General features: G+C 42.6%; 4 protein-coding genes across 4 annotated transcripts in view; all 4 read right to left on the reverse strand.

Annotated features, from left to right (window-relative positions):
* The window catches only part of LOC310691388 (vomeronasal type-2 receptor 26-like), a 252,293-nt gene that overhangs the window by 194,261 nt on the left and 34,642 nt on the right, over nucleotides 1-23,390 (reverse strand). The gene's annotated exons all lie outside the window — the stretch shown is intronic.
* On the reverse strand, nucleotides 3,160-4,104 carry LOC310692487 (olfactory receptor 11H6-like; the record flags this gene model as incomplete). Its single annotated transcript, XM_083473433.1, has 1 exon — nucleotides 3,160-4,104. Exon 1 carries the CDS (start codon nucleotides 4,012-4,014, stop codon nucleotides 3,160-3,162), a length of 855 nt encoding a protein of 284 aa, XP_083329559.1. The 5' UTR covers nucleotides 4,015-4,104.
* On the reverse strand, nucleotides 8,062-9,021 carry LOC310691423 (olfactory receptor 11G2-like; the record flags this gene model as incomplete). The annotated part of the gene is made up of 1 exon (XM_083471214.1): nucleotides 8,062-9,021. The coding sequence occupies one exon, from the start codon at nucleotides 9,019-9,021 to the stop codon at nucleotides 8,062-8,064; it is 960 nt and encodes a 319-aa protein (XP_083327340.1).
* LOC310692488 (uncharacterized protein) lies at nucleotides 13,867-22,604 on the reverse strand (the record flags this gene model as incomplete). The annotated part of the gene is made up of 4 exons (XM_083473434.1): nucleotides 13,867-14,826; nucleotides 18,802-18,808; nucleotides 20,303-21,269; nucleotides 22,589-22,604. 4 exons carry the CDS (start codon nucleotides 22,602-22,604, stop codon nucleotides 13,867-13,869), a joined length of 1,950 nt encoding a protein of 649 aa, XP_083329560.1.

The following is a 23,390-nucleotide window of genomic DNA, read 5'->3' on the forward strand; positions in this document are numbered from 1 at the left end:
TATCATCAAAATACATTTGCTACTGAACCAGCTAAAGAGTGAATATATGACTCAAGATTTACACACATCAAGAGACTGGTGCAAGCAGGGCTTTTTCCAGTGGGAGCTCACCAGAACTCAGTTCTAGCACCTCTCAAGTGGGCGCCATTGCCATGATAAGAGAACAAGGGAGGCGTTCATGGTGAGTTTTGGCACCTCTTTTTCTAGAAAAATAGCACTGGACGCAAGTAATTATTTGATTCAAGTGTCTTGCACTGTTGCAAACCTTTCCATCTCTACACAGAAATATATCCTATTACATTCCATAGGACCTACTCCCAAGCAGTGTGGATAGGATAGAAGCTTGGATTATCTGATGGATAAATAATTTATTGTCAGTTACTACCAGTAAACGTACATTAAATTAGAAGCTGTTTATATTCCGTAATTGTATGGTGGTCAATTGTTATTTTGTTAAAATGAAAGCTGGGAAAAGTTCTAATTCGGATGCTCAATGCAGCAGGTTTAGGTACATGGGGACATAGGAAACTGTTCCATACCAAGTCAGGGCATTAGTTCACTCAGCATTGGTTCACCAGCAATTAAAATAGGACCACCACCCCCATCCTTACCTTGAGATGCCAAGGAAAGAACCTGGGAGCTTTTTCATGAAGAAAATATTCTTTACAAGCGCATCCTAACAACCCATGTCAGCATTATCAGGTTCAGAGCAATATGCCATCCCAACCACAGCCAAGAGCTAAGAATGCAGTGACATTGCCCAAACAACCCCTGGGACACTGAACATACTCAGCTCCAAATATCTTATTTTCTGTGAGCATTATCTCTCAATACCTTCTTCTCACTAACATCAAGACATACATCAATGGCCTAGTGCCCTCCTCCCAAAATGAAGATCCCACCATCTCCAGCAGCTTGAGAAGATCCTGCAGCCCCAATACACAAACATCTGATGCCCACTTAAGAAAACCTTTTATGGCTTCAAGTCTCCCTCCCATTTCCCATGTACTGTTTTTCATTAACCAGCACTGATCTGTCTTAGAATATTCTCCAGGGTTGTTTGTCTCCTGAGATAGCACTGCTGGGAGGAATAAGGATTTAGGGCAAACGTGTTAAGCATTGAGGAAAAGGGGAGGAAAAAAGAGGTCCTTTTGGAGAGAAGGACCATAGCTCAGTGGTAGAGCTATGGTCCCATATTCAATTCCTGGCAAAACCAAACATGGCTGGGAAAAACTCCTGGTCTTAAACCCTGGAGAGGAGCTGCCAGTCAGAGTGGACAATACTAAGAAAGACAGACCAATGGTTTGATTTAGTATAGGTCTGCTTCCTATGTTCCCTCTGCTCCTGGTCATCTTGGGCTTTTTTCCACAACAAGGCCACCATCAGAGCTTAAGAGCAGGCAATATATCACTCACAAGAGAATCAAGTCAGAAATGTTGAAATCCTGATCCTCAGCTTTTCTGTTCACTCTTAAGCAAAAGCATAGGAATTGGTCTGTCTTCCTGGATTCAACCAAAGGTCCATCTCGCTGAGCAGTCTGTTTACTATAATGGGCAGGCAGATGCCTTCAAAAGCTGTCAAACACAGCATTTTCTTTCTTTGTTCCTAATCATTCCTGCTATCATTTCCAATGCCCTCTTTATTTCTAAAGCCATGAGTCAGAGATCAGAAATACTTCCTCATGGTAGTAGCTCAGATGATTCATTATCCAGGGGTGTAGGTAAAATACACAGACTATTCTTTGGAGAACCAAGAACACCCATAGCAGTTATCTTTGCTGTAGTCTCTCTACCAAGGAAACTGGTGACGTGCTCATTTTCTCTACGGTGAACCAAGATACACACCTGGAATATTTCAGTGGCCTATGATTATGCCCTGGGGGAAAGGGGTCACAGAGGTAGATCCCGGATCCCCATGCAGATGCCTTTGCCAACAGAGATAATTGCTGGATCATAGAGATAAGGCTAGGTGCCAGAAATCTTGAGTCCCTTTTGTTTTGTGCACTAGGAAGAAAATGTAGGTGTGAGATCAGAATCCAAAGAGACTACCTGATAAGATGACTACAGTGGTGCTATCCTACCTGGAATAACAATATAGTCCCATCACACTGGATTTTGTGAGTTGTGGTTAATGTTTCTCTGAGTCCCATCCCTTCCCAGGATGTACCAAGATGCCTTGGTGCCAGTACAGGTCATTTTAATGTTGAGCCAAAACGGAGGGCACATTTTGTCACCCAATTTCCCTGCCAATGCTCTTGCTTTTCTGTTATATCTTTCATTCATTCATTTGTAAAAGCAGTAGCAGTGAGGACTGCTTTCTGGGGGGATGCAGGTGGATACGTACCCCTAAACATTTGTGTTGCCCCAACGGACTAACCAACATGCCAGCTGTCTCTGCAGTAGCAGTGCGGACTGCAGCTCCATCATTCTCCCCTCTGGTGCCCGGGAAGGGGAGTCTGGGTGGCCGCAGTGAAGGCAAAGGCACTCCTCCTCCTCTTGCTGGGCTAGAGCCAGCTGGCGAGCGCATCTGTTTGGAGTTTCCATTGAATTTTTTTTTTTTTTTTTTTTTGCTTTTTTGCATTTTTTAAATTGCATTTATAACATTTCTGAAACACAAATCACACCAGTGTGTTTATCACTTTAGGAGGAAAAAAATACGCCCACAGATAATCTTTTTAATGTACTATTTCCAGTGTGCAAAACAGATTATTTGTTTTATTTTGTTTTATGACATATTTTCAATGGATTCTGCCAAAATGAAATTATAATTTAACTGCATTCCAGAAGCATAGTTGGATATCTTTGGAATGCTGAGCGCCAAGCATTGAGGTCCTCCTTGATCCTGCATAGATACTGGTCATCCTGACTGGTCATTAAGGGTTGTATCCAATGCTATCTGTGCATAAACAGATCAGATTTCTGCTAGCACAATGGGACTTTACTTTCTTCTCCTCAAAGTCTGCTTTTGATGGTTCCTCTGGAGGAGATTTTGGGGGTTATGCAAGGGGAAAGAGAGGAAGGTTAAGTCACACTATACAAATAGATGTCAATTCATGCAGTGTTGGATTCTACCCTATGGACTCCAACTGTAAATACATTCATTTTAATAAATTTGAATACATGCTTGGGTGTTTTGTGACACTTGTTTCCTTCAGCCTTATTAAACTACCATCTTTCTCCTCAACCATCTTTCCTTTTTCCTCAGCAACCTGCCCACGGCTTCTTTCACCTGGTCATTCCTCAGGCAGTAGATCAAGGGGTTAAGAAAGGGTGTAATTGCCGTGTAGAAGAGTGTGACTGCCTTAGTGACTGCTGAATGAGTTTTTCCACTTGGAATCAAGTACATCGCTGCTACTGAGCCATAAAAAAGTGTGACCACAACTAGGTGAAAAGATATGGTAGCAAAAGCTTTCCTACAAGTGCCTTGGTTAGAGGTTTTCATCAGGGTGAGAATCACAATGCCATAGAATAGTAGAACAAATAAGACATTGATTAAAAACAGAGCATGCATGAATATATGGCAGACAAGGGGAACATTTCCGAGTGGAGGGCAGGCCAGGGACAAAATGGGCCCAGGATCACACAAAAAATGGTCAATGATGTTAGGTCCACAGAAGGACAACTTGGAGATCAAAATCACTGGGATAGGGTACCACATGAAACCAACAACCCAACATGCACCTACCAGAGCAGAACAGGAATATTGGGACATAATTTGTGGGTAGCGAAGTGGGTGACAGATGGCCAAGTACCGGTCCAAAGCCATGGCTGAGAGAAAGAAGCATTCAGTGTTGCCAAGTGAGAAGAAAATGTAGAACTGGAGGAAGCAAGCGTGGAAAGAGATGAACCCAGGAGGAGACACCAGGTCAAAGAGCAGTCGGGGCATAGTGGTGGACACATAGCACATCTCCATCCAGGAGAAGTTGCTCAGCAAGATGTACATGGGGAGCTGAGCCAGGTGGTTATCTAGGAACACCACTGCAATGATGGTGATGTTCTCAGCCATAGTGAGCATGTAGAGAATGGCAATGAAGACAAAAAGCAAATATTGTTTCTGCTGTTCAACTTCAAATCCAAGCAAAATGAATTCCTGCACCGCAGTCCCGTTGGCCATCTCTACCTGGAGTCAAATAATATAATCACTATTGCACAGCATAAAGAGGTATACAGTTGTTTAAATACCATTAGCTTACATTGAAAAACAAAGGTTGTACAGACTTGCCATTTCAGAACGCTGTGGGACATTTCTTCTGCCCACCCTATGTAACAGTTCACAAGTTATTATTCACCCAAAGCACCTGTTTCTCCTGGTTAAGTATAAAATATAACATAATGCACTTAAAATATAGTGCTTTGAGGCATTTAATTCTGATATCCTAGAGCTTTACATATCCCCAGTTCTGCTAAAGTCTCTCTCCTCTCACACACCACTGAATCCAGAAATAACACCAAACTGATAGTGTGCCCAGCTTACTTTATTTTAAAATGATAAAGCAAGTGCAGCACAAAACCTTGATTTAAATAATATATTTGAGATTCATTGTACAATTTACATGAGAAAGAGTTTGTTCTTTGAATTATATCTTAGAACCAATTGCTGCTGCTTTTTTACAGAAGTTAGATTTCATTCTATTGTTATGCATTTCCAAATGCCTTTCCCATCCTTTTGATGAGAGAACAGCAGGTATTTGAGTTGCAGCTTCTACATTTGCTTTATTTACAAGTATAACAGCACAATGGAAATAAATAGGGTCCTGTAAGAATGCAAAATAAGTGGAACTCCTGCTTCAGGTCCCCTGAAGAACACAACTAAACCACAATAATGCTTCTTAAATTCAAACTCCAACTCTACTCAATGACCCTCTAAGTATAAATAATATTACCTTTCGAAAGAGATATTTTCTAGCCATTAGAAGTGCACCTATTTCAGCTATTTACAAGTTATCAGTCACACAAAGGGGGGTTTCCAGCCAATAATTTAAGCAATGCACATGCAAGTTGCGGAGGGGGTCTGCGTGAAGGGAAACGGTTCAAACCCTTTGACTTAATAAAATCTGGGATCTAAAATCCAGGATGTAGCTTAGAATCATTGGCATGTCCCATGATCCTTTCCTCTTACTCTAAACTCTCCCCACAATCATTTTGCAATGCTTTCTCAAAATTTCCTAGAGGAAGCCACCCCATGAGAAATGACATTCAAATCCACAGTTCCCACCTAAGTTTCTTTTTTGCTGGCAATGACTCCCATAAGAAGATCCTTACTGGGCCACATCAAAGGCCCATCTAGTCCAGCAGGTGGCCTATGGGAAGCCCACAAGCACAACACAACTACAAAAACACTCTCCATACCTCAGTAGGAGTCAAAATGCTGCTCTGTCATCCATGAAAAGCTCACTAGACATTCGTGACATGATTTGGGGGAAAGGTTGTCAATAGAAGTTAAAACATTGACCCATAAAGTAGAAGGCTCATCAGAAGTGAAGCAGCAGAATCTGGGGTGGAGGTTAGTGTTCTCTGCATTTAACTGGTAGTTGTCTTCCAGGCATATGGTGTGAAGGACATAAAGGACCATACTACAGTTCTGGAGGAAATTAAAAGTCACCAGATATATGTACATGCAGACTAGAGTTCAAATGCCCCCAATCAGTGCCGACTACAGCTTTAATCAGAAACTGAAATGAATCTTGGGAATATCTCCTTCAGGAACAATTAAAAAAAATATCGAAATAGCACCCTTTGGGAGTGGAATGCAATGTTATGCCACAGGCTGCCTCCCTCCACTTTGGTATGATGCACGCCTCCTGTTTTTCCAAAACACGGCCTCTCCCAAATGTTCTTAAAGAACAAATTGAATGGCCAAAGCTCGGAGCACATGAACCAGAGCTGGTGTGATGTATTCTTCTTAATATTATGATCATTAGTTTAAAGAGTGCCAATAATTTTCTAAATTCTGCTTACTGATTGGAAATAATTTTGTCTCTGCCAACAGGCTTCCATTTGAGAAGATGTGACACAAAAGGGGGAAAGGAATGAGGAGGGGAAAGGGAAACAGGCCAACTCAGTTACCAGTTCTAAACAATTATGTACAGTGGTGCCTCGCAAGACGAAAAACTCGCTAGACGAATTTCCCTATGGGCTTGCTTCGCAAGACGAAAACGTCTTGCACTTTTTTTTAAAGCTGCTTGAAGAGGCGCAGTTGTGACGGACCGTGCTTCGCAAGACGAAAAACATTGCAAGACAAAAAGACTCGCGGAACGAATTCTTTTCGTCTTGCGAGGCACCACTGTAATTGGACTTGCTGTAGCAACTTCATGTTACAGTACCAGCGCCTTTTTTTCTAAAAGTAAAGCACTGCAATTAGCTAACTTTTTAATTCCCATGGAACAACCAGCTACCCTGGGCCATTACTCTAGGATGTCATATATTGCAAAGAAGATCTGGTATATATTGTTACAAAAGTTAGGTGTATCTCTTCTCTTTGTGGAGAGTGGCGTAGCAGGGTCAGGTGGTACCCGATGCGAAAATTTTTGGCCCCCCCCATTCAAATTCCCCGTTCCTCCCTCTACCCCCCTGTGAAAGACAGCCATGCAAGCAGCTATCCAATTTAGATTCTGGCTTCTCCTCTTTCCTCCCCCCCCCCAGTGAAAAACAGCTGCGCAGGCAGCTATCCAATGTAGATCCCGGCTTCTCCCCCTTCCTCCAGTCCAAGTCACGTGGCCTCCCTGAGAAGAGAAGGAGGAGGCAGAGCCACGGCCAGGCTCAAGGGTTGGAGACGGTGTCCTGGAGGTTTGGGCTCGCACTGACCTCTCCCCACCCTCAGCCTCCCCACCCCGCCCCACCCGCTTCGCCTTTCCCACCAGGGCAACCTGTGGCAGCGGAAGGAGCATGACAGCATTATTTGTCTGAAGGCAGTGCTTTCTTTCGGGGTCCAGGAGTGGGTGCGTTGAGCATTTTGTCACCCCCCTCATGATGACACCTGGGGCAGCCCACCTCTACCACACCCACCTTCCTCCTCCGCTGTTTGTGGAGTGGTAGCAAGAGTCCATTGGGCTCCAGGCACTCACCCAGGATCTGTGTTGCTTTGGAGAATTGAGATATAGTGGGAGACTGCCATAGCTTTAAGAAATATGGTTTATTTACCTATTTGCACCTTCTGTCTACATGGAGAGAGTCCAAGTCTTATATCAAGTTCATTTCAAGAGGATCTTATCCCCCACAGAAGTGCAGCCAGCCTTCAACCAAGATATTTCCCTGTCTCTTTTCCCCCTTCTTCTTCTCAGCAACCCCTGCTCAAGACTCTCTTTTCTTGTTCCTTCAAAGGGCAAAGGGTGCCTCTCAGATGGCCTATCAACACCTTTTGTCATATTAACAGATTTGCTCTCCACTAGGCCAGCCAAGCTGGTTTGTTATGAGGAACGTTCTACAACTAAAAGTTTAAATTAAACAAATCGGCCTTGACAATGTTTTATTTCCAAAAAGGAGTCAGTTTTCATGCATCTATAATCGTGGTACGGTCCCCCTTTCCATAAGCAATCATTCATTCCAGAAACACCTTAACCAGAATCAGTTTTGTTCGGAGGAGAGGATATCAGACATTCATGCTATTTTGGCAATATTTGTTTTATTTCCATATTTGCAAGTGAAGAATAAGTTGAGGCAAGCAGCAGAAACCCTGGGAGAGGCACCCTGCACCATTCAGCCTACATTTCCCTCTCTGATGGACCTTTCTGCATCTATTTCTTCACACGCTCCTACACACCTACACTACATCCCTTCAGGATGGGGACATTAACAGAGGGACTTCCTGTAACACCATCAAAACCCTTAGACGGTGTGGGGCTTAAGGGATTTGAAGAGGATATGTTCTACCTATACTACTATGTTGATTGACTTAACTTAAAAGAGGGATGTGTACCCCGCTTGTATGTCTTGGGATAAATGAACTTGATCTGAGGTTGGTAAAATTACTCTCAGGGTGCCGTCCAACTCCATGATTCTATGATCTCTTCAAATGGGCATGTTTCTTTGTTTTAACTTTATTTCCCCCTCCTACCAGCAATTTTTATACCATGCCCTTTGTCATCAGCAGTCGTGACATTCTCCTAAGCAACTTGCCCAGAGCCTCCCTCACCTGATCATTCCTCAGACAGTAAATCAGCGGGTTCAGAAAAGGTGAAATAGCAGTGTAGAAAAGTGTGGCTGCCTTTGTGGTCTCTGGTTGGCTTTCTCCATGTGGAATTAAATACATAGCTCCAACAGTGCCATAAAAGAGGGTCACCACTAAGAGGTGCATAGATACAGTGGAGAAGGACTTCTGACGGCTACTTTTGTCAGAGGACTTTATCAGGGTAAAAATGACTATGCCATATGATAACACAACAAATAATACATTGACTAAAAACATTACACACATGATGACCTGGCATATAAAGGGAACACTTCCAAGAGGAGCACAGGCCAAGGACAGAATTGGCACAGGATCACACACAAAATGGTCAATGATGTTAGGTCCGCAGAAGGTTAGCTTGGAGATCAAAGTAGCTGGGACAATGTAGGCCAGAAAGCCAAGGACCCAACAAGAGGCCACCAGGGAATAGCAGGAATTTGGGGACATAATTTGTGGGTAGCGTAGTGGGTGGCAGATGGCCAAATATCGGTCCAAAGCCATGGCTGAGAGGAAGAAGAATTCAGTGTTGCCAAGTGAGAATAAGAAGTAGAACTGGAGGATACAGGCATAGAAGGAGATGAGCCCAGGAGGAGACACCAGGTCAAAGAGCATATGGGGCACAGTTGTGGTCACGTAGCATATCTCCAGCCAGGAGAAGTTGCTCAGCAAGATGTACATGGGAAGCTGGGCTAAGTGAGCATCGAAGAAAACCACGGTGATAATGGTGATGTTCTCAACTAAAGTGACGATATAGAGGATGGTAAAAACAATGAGGAGCACTAACCGCTTCTCCTTCTCAACTCCAAATCCCAACAAGATGAATTCCTGCACTGTGGTACCATTGACTATCTCCATCTGGAATAAAAAAACAGAAGCAGTATCATACACCTTCAGAGAAGTAGCGCTTTCTTCACATACCATGAGCCTGTCTGCCTGTTTCCACCAACAGATAAAGGGAACACTTCCAAACAGCTATGAAATTTAGGGAGTGCAGTAGGGCCTTTCCTTCCTTGCACCGTGTGTAGCAGATCACAAGTGAACAGTGTTCAGAAGCAATATTTTTTCTGATTAGCTATAAATTTAAAATGGAATAAGAGCAAATGCACTTAAAAGCGGACAACTATGGGGAAATATAATTCAGGACCTTGCTAGTTTTCCATTTTGGGGCTAATAAAACACAATTGGGTGAACAAAAAAAAATTCTGCCACCTGAAATAGCCTTTGTTGCTTTGCTCAACTGTAGGGCCAACCCTATGATACAAAATAGCTCCTAAAATATACATTAATTCGATTTCATCAAATTTATTTAGATGCATTTAATCTCAAATTCCTTTCCCTTATAATTATCTGAGGGTTTCAGCATCTAACTTTTTACTTATGCTGTGTTAACTGAAAACAACAGGAATATTTAGAAAATTAAATTTCAGATAATGTTTTTAAATTAATTTTCATCAAAATAATGTGTGTCAAAATATTACACACACACACACACACACACACACACACACACACACACACACTATTAATTAAACCACAACAGGCTTCAGAACACCTCAGATATTTGGTGTATATTTGTTTGACCCTGCTGTTGTCCTGGGCACTTAATGTTGAATGATGGTCCTTGTTGAGCTGCAATTTGACATAGTGTGTTGTTTGCCCCATATAATCTATAGTATTAGGAACTACCTCCTTCTTGGGTTGGCATTCCACCTCTGATGCAAGTTCCCACCCAGGTATCTTGTGCTTCCATCAGAAATCCAGTTTATCTCCCTTTATAGCTAGCGGTTTGTTTTCACCGTTCATCAGAAATGCTCACCCCAAGTCCTCTCTCAGAATTTGGTAAGGAAGTATGCTCCTCTCCTTGTTTTATATTGTCACACACATTCGGAATTGCAGGAGTGAATGACATAAATAACCATAACGTGGGTTTGGAATCAGAAAGAGTCCGAATATCTCTGTGAATTCAGGCATAATAATGATTCAATGCCACTGATTATTTCTGGCTGCAGTTTTAATCACTGACTGGCTCAACCCTTGGGAGCACCTCTCTCAGGAACTAAGCTATCTGCCAACACACAGTAGCATCTCTTGGGAGACACAATGCCACCCCATTTCTCCTCTCCTTACTATGTTGCATAGATTCTACTCTGTGTTCTTTCTTTGTTCTATATTAAGCTGTGCTGCTAATTCAAGTTGTGGTGTGGTCTCTCTTTCCATAAGCAAATGTTCATTCCATGACAGTTTTGTTTGCAAGTAAGGATATCAGACATCAGATATGTTGTTGTTTTTACTTGTTTTATTTCCATATATAGAAGTGGAGCATAAGTCGAGGCAAGCAGGACACTCATTTCTACCAAGCCACAAATTCACTACACACCCTTCCCTATCTTCCATCCAGGAAACATAGACAGATGATAAGAGTTCAAGGGGACAGGCAAGCCAGGCAGGGAGGGTATGAAGAAGGCCTGGTGAAGGGCATGTCCTTGGGAGAAGTGGTGTGACCTATCACAGAGTAGGGCGCATGGCATTCATAGAGTACCAAGAATCAGATAGAACGACCCAGAGGACCACATTTTGTTCCTGGGCTTCAGATTCCTCTCTCTTGTTTTAGTTGGCACTGTCTGCCCTTCCTTATGGTTATAATGGAGTGTGATCTTTACAACCAGCAAATGATGCATTGATATAATACAATGAACATGGTTCCACCAAGCACAGAAAACAAAACAAATACAAAGAATGGCCAGAGTACATTCCCCTAGTGTCCTGCTTACCACGAGAATGGGTTTAAAGCATCCCCTCCCTTGAAGAAAATGTTGTGGCTCTGAAAGATCCAGACTTTGGGCTGACTAGTTGTCTTTCCCTTCTGCTACCTCACCTTGGGTTCTCAAATTTCAGTAGTGCCCTGCACAACCCCAAAATTCAGCACCCCTACCTCTCATCCTCCCTCCCAGCGGGATAAACAGTCTTTTTGCAAGATCTGATACCTACTGAGTATGCATCAACTTGGCCCTCCTATATCAGTTACCAAGCAATCTGCCTGACAAAAGACTGGCTAGACAGATTCTTTAGCAATACTGCATGATGTGTTTAGTTTTTCCACCAGTCCAGAGATTCTTGATCTATCTACCCCTGCAACTGTAGCTGACAGTTTACAAAGAACCACAGGGTTACTGTTGTATAAACGTTTCCCTACACCAAGACAAATTAGGGAACAGTCTTTGCTTCAGAGAGCCAGTGTGGTGTAGTGGTTAAGAGCGGTAGATTTGTAATCTGGTGAACCGGGTTCGCATCTCCTCCACATGCAGCTGTTGGGTGACCTTGGCCTAGTCACACTTCTCTGAAGTCTCTCAGCCCCACTCACCTCACAGAGTGTTTGTTGTGGGGGAGGAAGGGAAAGGAGAATGTTAGCCGCTTTGAGACTCCTTCGGGTAGTGATAAAGCCGGATATCAAATCCAAACTCTTCCTCCTCCTCCTCCTCCTCCTCCTCCTCCTCCTCCTCCTCCTCCTCCTCCTCCTCCTCCTCTTCTTCTACAGCTCTTTTCCCTGACGTGCTGCTGTCTAAAAGATTGACATTAGGAATTATCCTACCCTTGGGAATTGAATTTGAAGCAAATAGAGGCTTTGTTCACATTCCCATTTACTGTGCACTCACCACCTTTCCACCGCTTGGTTGTTTTACATGTTCACACAACATTATACAAAATAGTATTCTGTAAAAAAGGTAAAGGGACCCCTGACCATTAGGTCCAGTCGAGGCCGACTCTGGGGTTGTGGCGCTCATCTTGCTTTATTGGCCGAGGGAGCCAGCGTACAGCTTCCGGGTCATGTGGCCAGCATGACTTCTGTACTTAGTTATAAAATACTGCAGATGGATGCATTGTTTCTGAAATCAGCTTCAAACCCTTAAGCTGTTCCCAATTCATCTTAACCAAGATTTGAACTCCTTTGCGTAGGATAAAGACATCCCCACCCTATCAATGCCCCCTAGTGCATACACAAACAGAAACAAATGTGACACTAATGAAGCCATGCTGATGTGAATATTTAAGGGAGAAAGCGTTGTGCACAAACAGCCCAAGAAACTCAGTGCTGAACTATAATTTGGTAATGAATGCACTCATAGACCTTGGGTTTTGTTTTCCTCTCTTACTGCAGTGATGATACTGAATAATGGCTAGCTGTTGGAAAATCCTTCTCCTTTCAGTGGGCCGAACCTGCTGCCTTTTGCTACTTTGGTGCTACCTTGAAAAATGTGTGTGATGGCAAGCACAATGTTACAGCCAGTCTCCATAGCCATGCAGTGAAAGGAAAGTTTACATCTTTAGAAACAAGCAAGGAACAAACAAAAATCCACAGTCAAGAGGCCCAAACCTTCCAAAGGAATAAAAAGATAATTAAGATAACGTTCTGGAAATTGCAGAATAGTAGAATATTGCAACAAAGGAAGGTGAAAGTTTGCACTAAGCAATTAAGAATTCTAATTCATCGTCAAATACACAGACACATAAACGTATAAACATATTCGACATGTACACACGTAAGTTGAATATCATTGGAAATGTAAAAACAAATGGTATTTAAGGTTCAAATCTAATTATTTTTAGTGTGTATATATTTCATTTGATGGAGCACACAAAAACCTTTAGGAAATAATTTTAACTCTGATGGTTACTTCAAGTGTTTTAGGCCTAGCATTCCAGTTCCTAAATGGGAAATGGAGTTTCTTATGGTCTTGTTGACAAGACTGTATAAATTAAAAATTAATTTTGATTTCTAGTCTCAGATAGATTGATTGTAGGCAACCCTGAGGTGTTTCCTGGATTGAATCTTGACTGGACAGTATAAAATATGAGGGAGGAGATGTGTCTGTCTTACTTAACTCGAAATATTTAAGTTTGGAGAGAGTTCTGAAAGACTTGTTTTGTCCTACTTTTGTCTCAACACATATTATTACCTTTCTTTCGTGCAACCTGCCCATAGCCTCTTTCACATGATTGCTCCTCAGACAGTAGATTGGAGAGTTAAGGAAGGGTGTAGTAGCTGTGTAGAAGACAGTCACTGCCTTCACAACCTCTGACTGACTTCCTCCACCCGGAATACAATAAATCTACAATCGTGGTGTGGTCCCCCTTTCCATAAGCAATTATTCATTCCAGACACACCTTAACCAGAATCAGTTTTGTTTGGAGGAGAGGAAATGAGACATTTGTGCTGTTTTGGCAATATTTGTTTTATTTCCATATATGCAAGTGAAGAATAAGTTGAGGCAAGCAGGACACACATTCCTCCCAAGCAGCAGAAACCCTGAGAGAGACACCCGGCAACCCCAAGGCCCATTCAGCCTACACTTTCCTTCATGATGGACCTTTCTGCATCTCTCTCTGCCGCTGCTATTTCTTCACACACTCCTACACACCTACACTTCATCCTTTCAGAGTAGGAACATTAACAAAGGGACTTCCTGTAACACCATCAAAACCCTTAAAGGGCTTAAGCGATTTGAGAAGAGATGTTCTACTTACACTACTATGTTGAATGACTTAACTTAAAAGAGGGATGTGTGTCTTGGGATAAATTAACTTGATCTGAGGTTGGTCAAAATGGCTCTCAGGGTCCCTTCCAACTCCATGATTCTATGATCTCTTCAAATGGGCATGTTTCTTTGTTTTAACTTTATTTCCCCCTCCTACCAGCAATTTTTATACCATGCCCTTTGTCATCAGCAGTCGTGACATTCTCCTAAGCAACTTGCCCAGAGCCTCCCTCACCTGATCATTCCTCAGACAGTAAATCAGCGGGTTCAGAAAAGGCGAAATAGCAGTGTAGAAAAGTGTGGCTGCCTTTGTGGCCCCTGCTTGGCTTTCTCCATGTGGAATTAAATACATAGCTCCCACTGTGCCATAAAAGAGGGTCACCACTAAGAGGTGCATAGATACGGTGGAGAAGGACTTCTGACGGCTACCTTTGTCAGAGGACTTTATCAGGGTAAAAATGACTATGCCATATGATAACACAACAAATAATACATTGACTGAAAACAAAACATGTATGATGACCTGGCATATAAAGGGTACATTTCCAAGAGGAGCACAGGCCAAGGACAGAATTGGCACAGGGTCACACACAAAATGGTCAATGATGTTAGGTCCGCAGAAGGTTAGCTTGGAGATCAAAGTAGCTGGGACAATATAGGCCAGAAAGCCAAGGACCCAACAAGAGGCCACCAGGGAATAGCAGGAATTTGGGGACATAAATTGTGGGTAGCGTAGTGGGTGGCAGATGGCCAAATATCGGTCCAAAGCCATGGCTGAGAGGAAAAAGAATTCAGTGCTGCCAAGTGAGAATAAGAAGTAGAACTGGAGGAAGCAGGCATGGAAGGAGATGAGCCCAGGAGGAGACACCAGGTCAAAGAGCATATGGGGCACAGTTGTGGTCACGTAGCATATCTCCAGCCAGGAGAAGTTGCTCAGCAAGATGTACATGGGAAGCTGGGCTAAGTGAGCATCGAAGAAAACCACGGTGATAATGGTGATGTTCTCAACTAAAGTGACGATATAGAGGATGGTAAAAACAATGAGGAGCACTAATCGTTTCTCCTTCTCAACTCCAAATCCCAGCAAGATGAATTCCTGCACTGTGGTACCATTGACTATCTCCATCTGGAATCACATAACAGAAGTAGTATCATACACCATCAGAGAGGTATCGGTTTCTTCACATACCATGAGCCTGTCTGCCTGTTTCCACCAACATACAAAGGGTAAAAAGCTATGAAATTTAGGGAGTGCAGTAGGGCCTTTCCTTCCTTGCACCCTGTGTATCAGATCACAACTGAACAGTGTTCAGAAGCCATTATTTTTTCTGATTAGCTATAAATTTTAAATGGAATAGGAGCAAATGGACTCAAAGCAGAATTGCATAGGGTAATATAATGCAGAAGAGTTCTAGCAACTTTGCCATGAACAACTTGTCCCCAAATGCTCTCCATTCTTTCAACTGCCCTGCCACAAACACACACTGAGAGAGACAGAAAGACAAGAAAGAAAGAAAGAAAGAAAGAAAGAAAGAAAGAAAGAAAGAAAGAAAGAAAGAAAGAGGCAGGCTACTAAGCCCAGAAATGGCATTGAGCCAAATCACAAAATTCAATACAGTGGTACCTTGGGTTAGGAACTTAATTTGTTCCGGAGGTCCCTTCTTAACCTGAAACTGTCCTTAACCTGAGGTACCACTTTAGCTAATGGGGCCTCCCATTGCCACTGCCACCATGCAATTTCTGTTCTCATCCTGAAGCAAAGTTCTTAACCCGAGGTACTATTTCTGGGTTAATGGAGTCCGTAACCTGCAGCGTTTGTAACCTGAGGTACCACTGTATATAGTATTTTTTAAATGTGGGTGTGTGGGGGTTTGTGTGGGTGGGTGTGAGAGGAACGAGACTGATAAATACTTTATCTCAATCTGGTTATGAGTGAAATATGTTAAGGGATGGGACACTGATGCTCTGAGACATTTTGCTGTTCGAAGAACAGCAAATCCCCCTCCCCACTATGCTAGGATCAACACTTTGATTTTGTATATAATTTTTTATTAAGTTTTCTCTTCTACAATTTAAAGTACTCATTTTTACATCCTTAAGATATCAATGACTTCCCTTCTTCTTTTTCCATGGCTCATTTTACATATCGCATATCCCTGCATATTTTACAGAAACTATACCATTCAGTATTCCATTATTACATGCATCATAACTTATTTACACTGTTGAATTTATCTTAGTGCTGCCAGTGTTTTCAGCTGTACACAGTTATTTCCATATCTTCAATAAATGTTTTCCAGTTTTCTCTAAACATATATTCTTTTTTGTTCTCTTATTCTATATCTGCAAGCTGTGCATATTCTGTCAACTTAAGTTGCCACTCTTCTTTGGTCGGGACCTCGCTAGTTTTCCATTTTGGGGCTAACAAAACACAATTGGGCTAACAAAAAAATATTCTGCCACCTGAAATAGCCTTTGTCACTTTGCTGAATTGTAGGGCCAGCCCTATGATAACAAAATAGCTCCTAAAATATACATTAATTTGAATTCATCAAATTTGATTAGATGTAAATGCATTTAATCTCCAATTCCTTTCCCTTATAATTATCTTAGGGTTTCAGCATCTAACTTTTTACTTGTGCTGGGTTAACTGAAAACAACAGGAATATTTAGAAAATTAAATTTCAGATTATGTTTTTAAATTGATTTTGATCAAAATAATGTCTGTCAAAATATTATACACACACACATACCATTAATTAAACTACAACAGGCTTCAGAACATCTCATATATTTGTTGTATATTTGTTTGACCCTGCTGTTGTCCTGGGCACGTAATGTTGAATGATGGTCCTTGAGGAGCCGAAATTTGGCATAGAGTGTTGGTTGCCCCATGTAATCTACAGCATTAGGAACTACAGTGGTACCTCGGGTTACATATGCTTCAGTTTACAGACGCTTCAGTTTACAGACTCTGCTAACCCAGAAATATTACCTCACGTTAAGAACTTTGCTTCAGGATGAGAACAGAAATCGTGCTCCAGTGCCGGCGCAGCAGCAGCAGGAGGCCCCATTAACTAAAGTGGTTAAGTACAGTTTCAGGTTAAGAACAGACCTCCGGAATGAATTAAGTACTTAACCCGAGGTACCACTGTACCTCCTTCTTGAGTTGGCATTCCACCTCTGATACAAGTTCCCACCCAAGTATCTGGTGCTTCCATCAGAAATCCAGTTTATCTCCCTTTATAGCTAGCGGTTTGTTTTCACCATTCGTCAGAAATGCTCACCCCAAGTCCTCTCTCAGAATTTGGTAAGGAAGTATGCTCCTCTCCTTGTTTTATATTGTCACACACATTCGGAATTGCAGGAGTGAATGACATAAATAACCATAACGTGGGTTTGGAATCAGAAAGAGTCTGAATATATCTGTGAATTCAGGCATAACAATGATTCAATGCCACTCATTATTTCTGGCTGCAGTTTTAATCACTGACTGGCTCAACCCTTGGGAGCACCTCTCTCAGGAACTAAGCTATCTGCCAACACACAGTAGCATCTCTTGGGAGACACAATGCCACCCCATTTCTCCTCTCCTTACTATGTTGCATAGATTCTACTCTGTGTTCTTTCTTTTTCTATATTAAGCTGTGCTGCTAATTCAAGCTGTGGTGTGTTCTCTCTTTCCATAAGCAATGCTTGATTCCGCAACAGGTTTCTTTGCAAGTAAGGATATCAGACGATTCCCTTGGGAATTGAATTTGAAGCCAATAGAGGCTTTGTTTACACTCCCATTTAATGTGCACTCACCACCTTTCCACCGCTTGGTTTTTTTACATGTTCACACAACATTACAGTGGTACCTCGGGTTAAGAACTTAATTCGTTCTGGAGGTCTGTTCTTAACCTGAAACTGTTCTTAACCTGAAGCACCGCTTTAGCTAATTGGGCCTCCTGCTGCTGCGCCGGCACCAGAGCACGATTTCTGTTCTGTTCCTGAAGCAAAGTTCTTAACCCGAGGTACTATTTCTGGGTTAGCGGAGTCTGTAACCTGAAGCATCTGTAACCTGAAGCTTATGTAACCCTAGGTACCATTGTATACAATATAGTATTCTGTATTTCGTTATAAAATACTGCAGTTTGATGCCTTGTTTCTCAAACCAGCTTCAAACCTTAAGCTGTTCCCAATTCATATTTCCCAAGGTTTGAACTCCTTTGCATAGGATAAAGATATCCCCACCCTATCACAAACAGCCCAAGAAACTCAGTGCTGAACTGTAATGTGGTAATGAATGCTCTCATAGACCCTGGGCTTTGTTTTCCTCTCTTACTGCAGTGATGATACTGAATAATGGCTAGCGGTTGGAAAATCCTTCTCCTTTCAGTGGGCCGAACTTGCCCCTTTTTGCTACTTTGGTGCTACCTTGAAAAATGTGTGTGATGACAAACACAATGTTACAGCCAGTCTCCATAGCCATGCAGTGAAAGGAAAGTTTACCGTATTTTTCGCCCTATAAGACGCACTTTTCCCCCTCCAAAAATGAAGGGGTAATGTGTGTGCATCTTATGGGGCGAATGCAGGCTTTCGCTGAAGCCTGGAGAGCGAGGGGGGTCGGTACGCACCGACCCCTCTCGCTCTCCAGGCTTCAGGAAGCTATCCGCTAGCTGTGGGAGACCCAGCTCTCCCACGGCTAGCGGAGACCTTGCCGGCACCCAGAAGCTTGGGGCGCGCTGACCTCCGCACGCCCCAAGCTTCGGGATTAGCGCAGCGGTCCGCTAGCCCTGGGAGAGCCGCGCGGCTCTCCCAGGGCTAGCGGACTGCTTGCTGGCACCCAGAAGCTTGGGGCGCGCTGAGCTCCGCACGCCCCAAGCTTCAGGATTAGCACAGCGGTCCGCTAGCCCTGGGAGAGCCGCGCGGCTCTCCCAGGGCTAGCGGACTGCTTGCCGGCACCCAGAAGCTTGGGGGCGCTGAGCTCCGCACACCCCAAGCTTCGGGATTAGCGCAGCGCACCTGGGGGGGGGGAATAAATTTTTTCCCCTTTATTTCCCCCCAAAAAAACTAGGTGCGTCCTATGAGCCGGTGCGTCTTATGGGGCGAAAAATACCGTACATCTTTAGAAACAAGCAAGGAACAAACAAAAGTCAACAGTCAAGAGGCCCAAACCTTCCAAAGAAATAAAAAAATAATTAAGATAATGTTCTTGAAATTGCAGAATAGTAGAATATTGCAACAAAGGAAGGTGAAAGTTTGCACTAAGCAATTAAGAATTCTAATTCATGGTCAAATACACAGACACATAAACATATAAACATATTTGACATGTACACAGGTAAGTTGAATATCATTGGAAATGTAAAAACAAATGGCATTTAAGGTTCAAATCTAATTCTTTTTAGTGCATGTATATTTCATTTGTCGGAGCACACAAAAATCACACAGCTAAGACTCTCATATTTAATGATATTAGAACATCCATTTTTATTACACGTAGAAAATTATTTTAGCTTGAGTGTTAGGCCTTGTATTTTAGTCCTCAAAGAGAGGTCAAGTGAAGTTCTTTGTCATGCAAAGACAGTCTTTGAAATTTTTTTGTAATATAGTGCCCCATCCATGGCCAAAACTTGGAGCTCCCAAATGGATCTTCTAAATTATGAATCTTCTCAATTTTGTGCCCCCTCAGCTCAGTGCCCTTTGGGGAGGGGGGACGGCTCACACCTTCCTAAATCTGGCACTGTATCGTGCCATGTGGTTGCCAAGCTGTCGGAGACCAGAAGTCAGATTCCTATTCACCCGGGAATGAAGGAAAGAAGCAGAGCAACTGCAGAAGCATTGCTATCGGAGGAGCCTTATGGACAGGAAGGATTTAGCACTGCATTCCTCTGACTCAAATATCTCTTTTGTAGAGAAACCAAAAAGTGATGTTACAGTAGGAGATTACTGGAGGAGATTGAGCACCTTTAAGTGAATCAGCAACTTGCAGCACAGCTAGAGGCAAGGGTCAGGCTGTACCTGCTACTGCTGCTACATAACAGATCAGTTTAAGCTTAACTGTGATCTTTCTCCTCAGGAGTCTCGCCTCAACAACCTTACCAGTGCCTCTTTCACCTCAGAAAGGAAGATCAGTGGGTTAAGAAGAGGTGTGCTGACAGCATGGATAAATGTTGCTGCTTTGCTGACATTTGCCAAGGACAGAATTGGCTCACAACCATACCATAGATTGTCATTTATGCCAGGTATATAAAAGGATAATTTGGAGATCAGTTCATACCGGCATCAATCTTAGATCTATTTTACTTTTAGGAAATAATTTTAACTCTGATGGTTACTTCAAGTGTTTTAGGCCTAGCACTCTGGTTCCTAAAGGGGAAATAGAGTTTCTTGTGGTCTTGTTGACAAGTCTTTGTAAAATAAAAATTAATTTTGATTTCTAGTCTCAGATGGATTGATTCTAGGCAACCCTGAGGTGTTCCCTGGCTTGAATCTTGACTGGACAATATAAAATATGGGGGAGGAGATGTGTCTGTCTTCCTCAACTCTAAATACTTAAGTTTGGAGAGACAGTTTTGAAAGACTTGTTTTGTCCTACTTTTGTCTCAACTCGTCACCTTATTAGCTTTCTCCTCCACAACCTGCCCATAGCCTCTTTCACCTGATTGTTCCTCAGACAGTAGATTAGAGGGTTAAGGAAGGGTGTAATAGCTGTGTAGAAGACAGTCACTGCCTTCACAACCTCTGACTGACTTTCTCCACCTGGAATACAATACATCGCTCCTACTGTGCCATAGAAAAGTGTTGCCACCATTATATGAAAAGATATGGTGGAGAAGGCCTTCCTTCGACTGCCTTGGCTAGATGTGTTTATCAGATTAAGAATCACAAAGCCATAGGATAGCACAACAAAGAAGATGTTGCTTAAAAACAGAGTATTGATGAAAATTTTGCAGACAATAGAAATGTTCCCAAGAGGAGGGCAAGCCAAGGATAGAATTGGACCAAGATCACACATAAAATGGTCAATAACATTAGGACCACAGAAGGACAACTTTGAGATTAAAATAACTGGAATGATGTAGCCCAGGAAGCCTCCAGTCCAACATGAACCCACCAGGGCATAACACAAATTCCGGGACATAAGTTGTGGGTATCGCAGAGGATGGCAGATGGCCAAATACCGATCCAAAGCCATGGCTGAGAGGAAGAAGGTTTCTGTGCAGCCAAATGAGAAGAAGAAGTAGAACTGAAGGAAGCACTCATGGAAAGAAATTACCCCATGATGGGATGCCAGGTCAAAGAGCATACGGGGCACAGTGGTAGATACATAGCACATCTCCATCCAGGAAAAGCTGCTGAGCAGGATGTACATGGGAAGCTGGGCCAAGTGGTTATCTAGGAATACCACTGAGATAATGGTGATATTCTCAGCCAAAGTGAGCATGTAGAGAACGGTGAAAAACACAAAGAGCAAAAATTCTTTCTGCGACTCAACTCTAAATCCCAGCAAAATGAATTCTTGGACTGTGGTTCCATTGGCTATCTCGATCTGGAAACACACAACAGAAGAATTGTCACATACTGTATGGAGATGTTAAAAGTTTGGGTACCCTTTTGGTTTCCCCTGAAAGACAAAGGCTTAAGCAGGCATGTCACCAGGTAGCACAGTGTGGTGTTCCTTCTCTACCTACTTGTGGTACAGATCTTATGTGATTACTCCTCAAGAGCAGCTATTTTTCAGATTGACTCTAAATTATATCAAAAGTCTAACTCCCAAGAATGAATTTACAAAATGCTCATCTATTTCTTATAAGATTTCTGAGAGAGATTCTCCTTTGACCCGGGATGTGTTTCCATGGGAACTAGATATTAACTGTATTCCTTAAAATATAGATGGAATAAACTGTCAATTTTGGTTTCTCCCTGTTTCTTTTTTTTCAAACTTACATTCAGTTTTCCACATTTTCACATCAGTTTCTGATTATTATTTCTAAGTCCTCATGAAAATTCACCAGCATTTTAGTGCTAATATTTCCTAATATATATTTTCTATCAATTGTTTCTTAGCATGCACATTTTTGCAAAGCATTTTTCCTCAATATAATACATGTTTGTATCTTATTTCCACTAATATATCCATTTTATATGCACTTTACCCTGGTATATGTATTTTTCTACACATTATTTGCCCAGATTGAACTGCAGAATTTGGTTCATTAAAAGGTTTCCTTTTAATGTACATTGAATTAAATTTTTCACCCATTCCTATCTGCTGCCCTTAAATCCTCAGGGATATCTAAAAGGGGGCATAAGGCAGAGCTTTCCCTGCCAACTAAGAATGGGGTAGTCCTGGTGCCTTTGAAGGAAACCAAGGGATCAGCTTTCTTCCCACCCAGCTTTCCATTATCTTGGTTGTTGTTGTTTAGTCATTTAGTTCATTATCTTGGTAATAGGCCCCATATCTAAACAACCGTAGGTCGCAGCATGTTTCCTCCGTCCAGCAAAATGCTTACCCTAAGTCTGGTGTCGGAATCTTGTGGGAGAAATGCTGCTTTCTGAACACTATTGACACTCATCTACAGCACTGATGGAGCAAAGGATGTAAAGACATAATGGTTTGGTGAAAGAAAGCTTCAAAATACATGTCCTTGGGCATGCAGGCAGACCAAAGCTTCAATGCCACTGAATAGTTCTGGCTCTATTTTTAATCACTGACTAACACAACCCTTGGGAAGATCTCTCTAAGGAACTAAGCTATTTCTCAACAAAGAATCTCTGGGAGATGTAATTCCACCTTATTCCCCCCTCTCCTCACTATGTTGCATGGATTCTTCTCTCTGTTTCCTCTTTGTTCTATATTAAGTTGTGTTAATTCAAGTTGTTGTTTGCTTCCTCTTTACCCAAGCAAAGAGGCATCTTGACTGGGACTCATTTCCTTTGGGGGTCTTGACTGGGACTCATTTCCTTTGGGGGAGAGAACCCTACCAATTATGATGTTTTGGCAATGTCTACTTTACAAATGAAGGCAAGCAGGCATGTTGCTTACAGCCCTTCCAATGGTTTACTTGGTTGCCGTATTCAGGGCCAGGGAGGAATTTTCTCCTGCAAGTAAATTGGCTGGCTTGTACACTTTTGTGTATCTCAGCGACCTCCACAACTTTGTTGGATAAGGCATTGGGCTGGATCCTTAGTCACATGGATATCCCATTAGAAAGGGATGCGGGTGGCACTGTAGTCTAAACCACTGATCCTCTTGGGCTTGCCAATCAGAAGGTCAGCAGTTCAAATCCCTGTGACGGGGTAAGCTCCCGTTGCTCTGTCCCAGCTCCTGCCAACCTAGCAGTTAAAAAGCACGCCAGTGCAAGTAGACAAATAGGTACCACTGCGGTGGGAAAGTTAATGGCGTTTCCATGCGCTCTGGTTTCCATCACGGTATTCTGGAGTGCCAGAAGTGGTTTAGTCATGCTGGCCACATGACCCAGAAAGCTGTCCATGGACAAACACCAGCTCCCTTAGTCTGAAAGCGAGATGAACGCCACAACCCTATGGTCGCCTTTGACTAGAGTTAACTGTCTAGGGTGTCCTTTGCTTTTACCTTTTTATCCAGGAGGGTTGTTTCTGTCTGGGGGTCCACTGGGGGACCGATGGGTCAATACAACTTTCTCAATGACAGCCTGTGCAGGGTTGTGACATCTAGTCTAT

The sequence above is a fragment of the Podarcis liolepis genome (assembly GCF_965112155.1).
Source record: "Podarcis liolepis genome assembly, chromosome: 13".
In the NCBI taxonomy this organism is placed as follows: domain Eukaryota; kingdom Metazoa; phylum Chordata; class Lepidosauria; order Squamata; family Lacertidae; genus Podarcis; species Podarcis liolepis.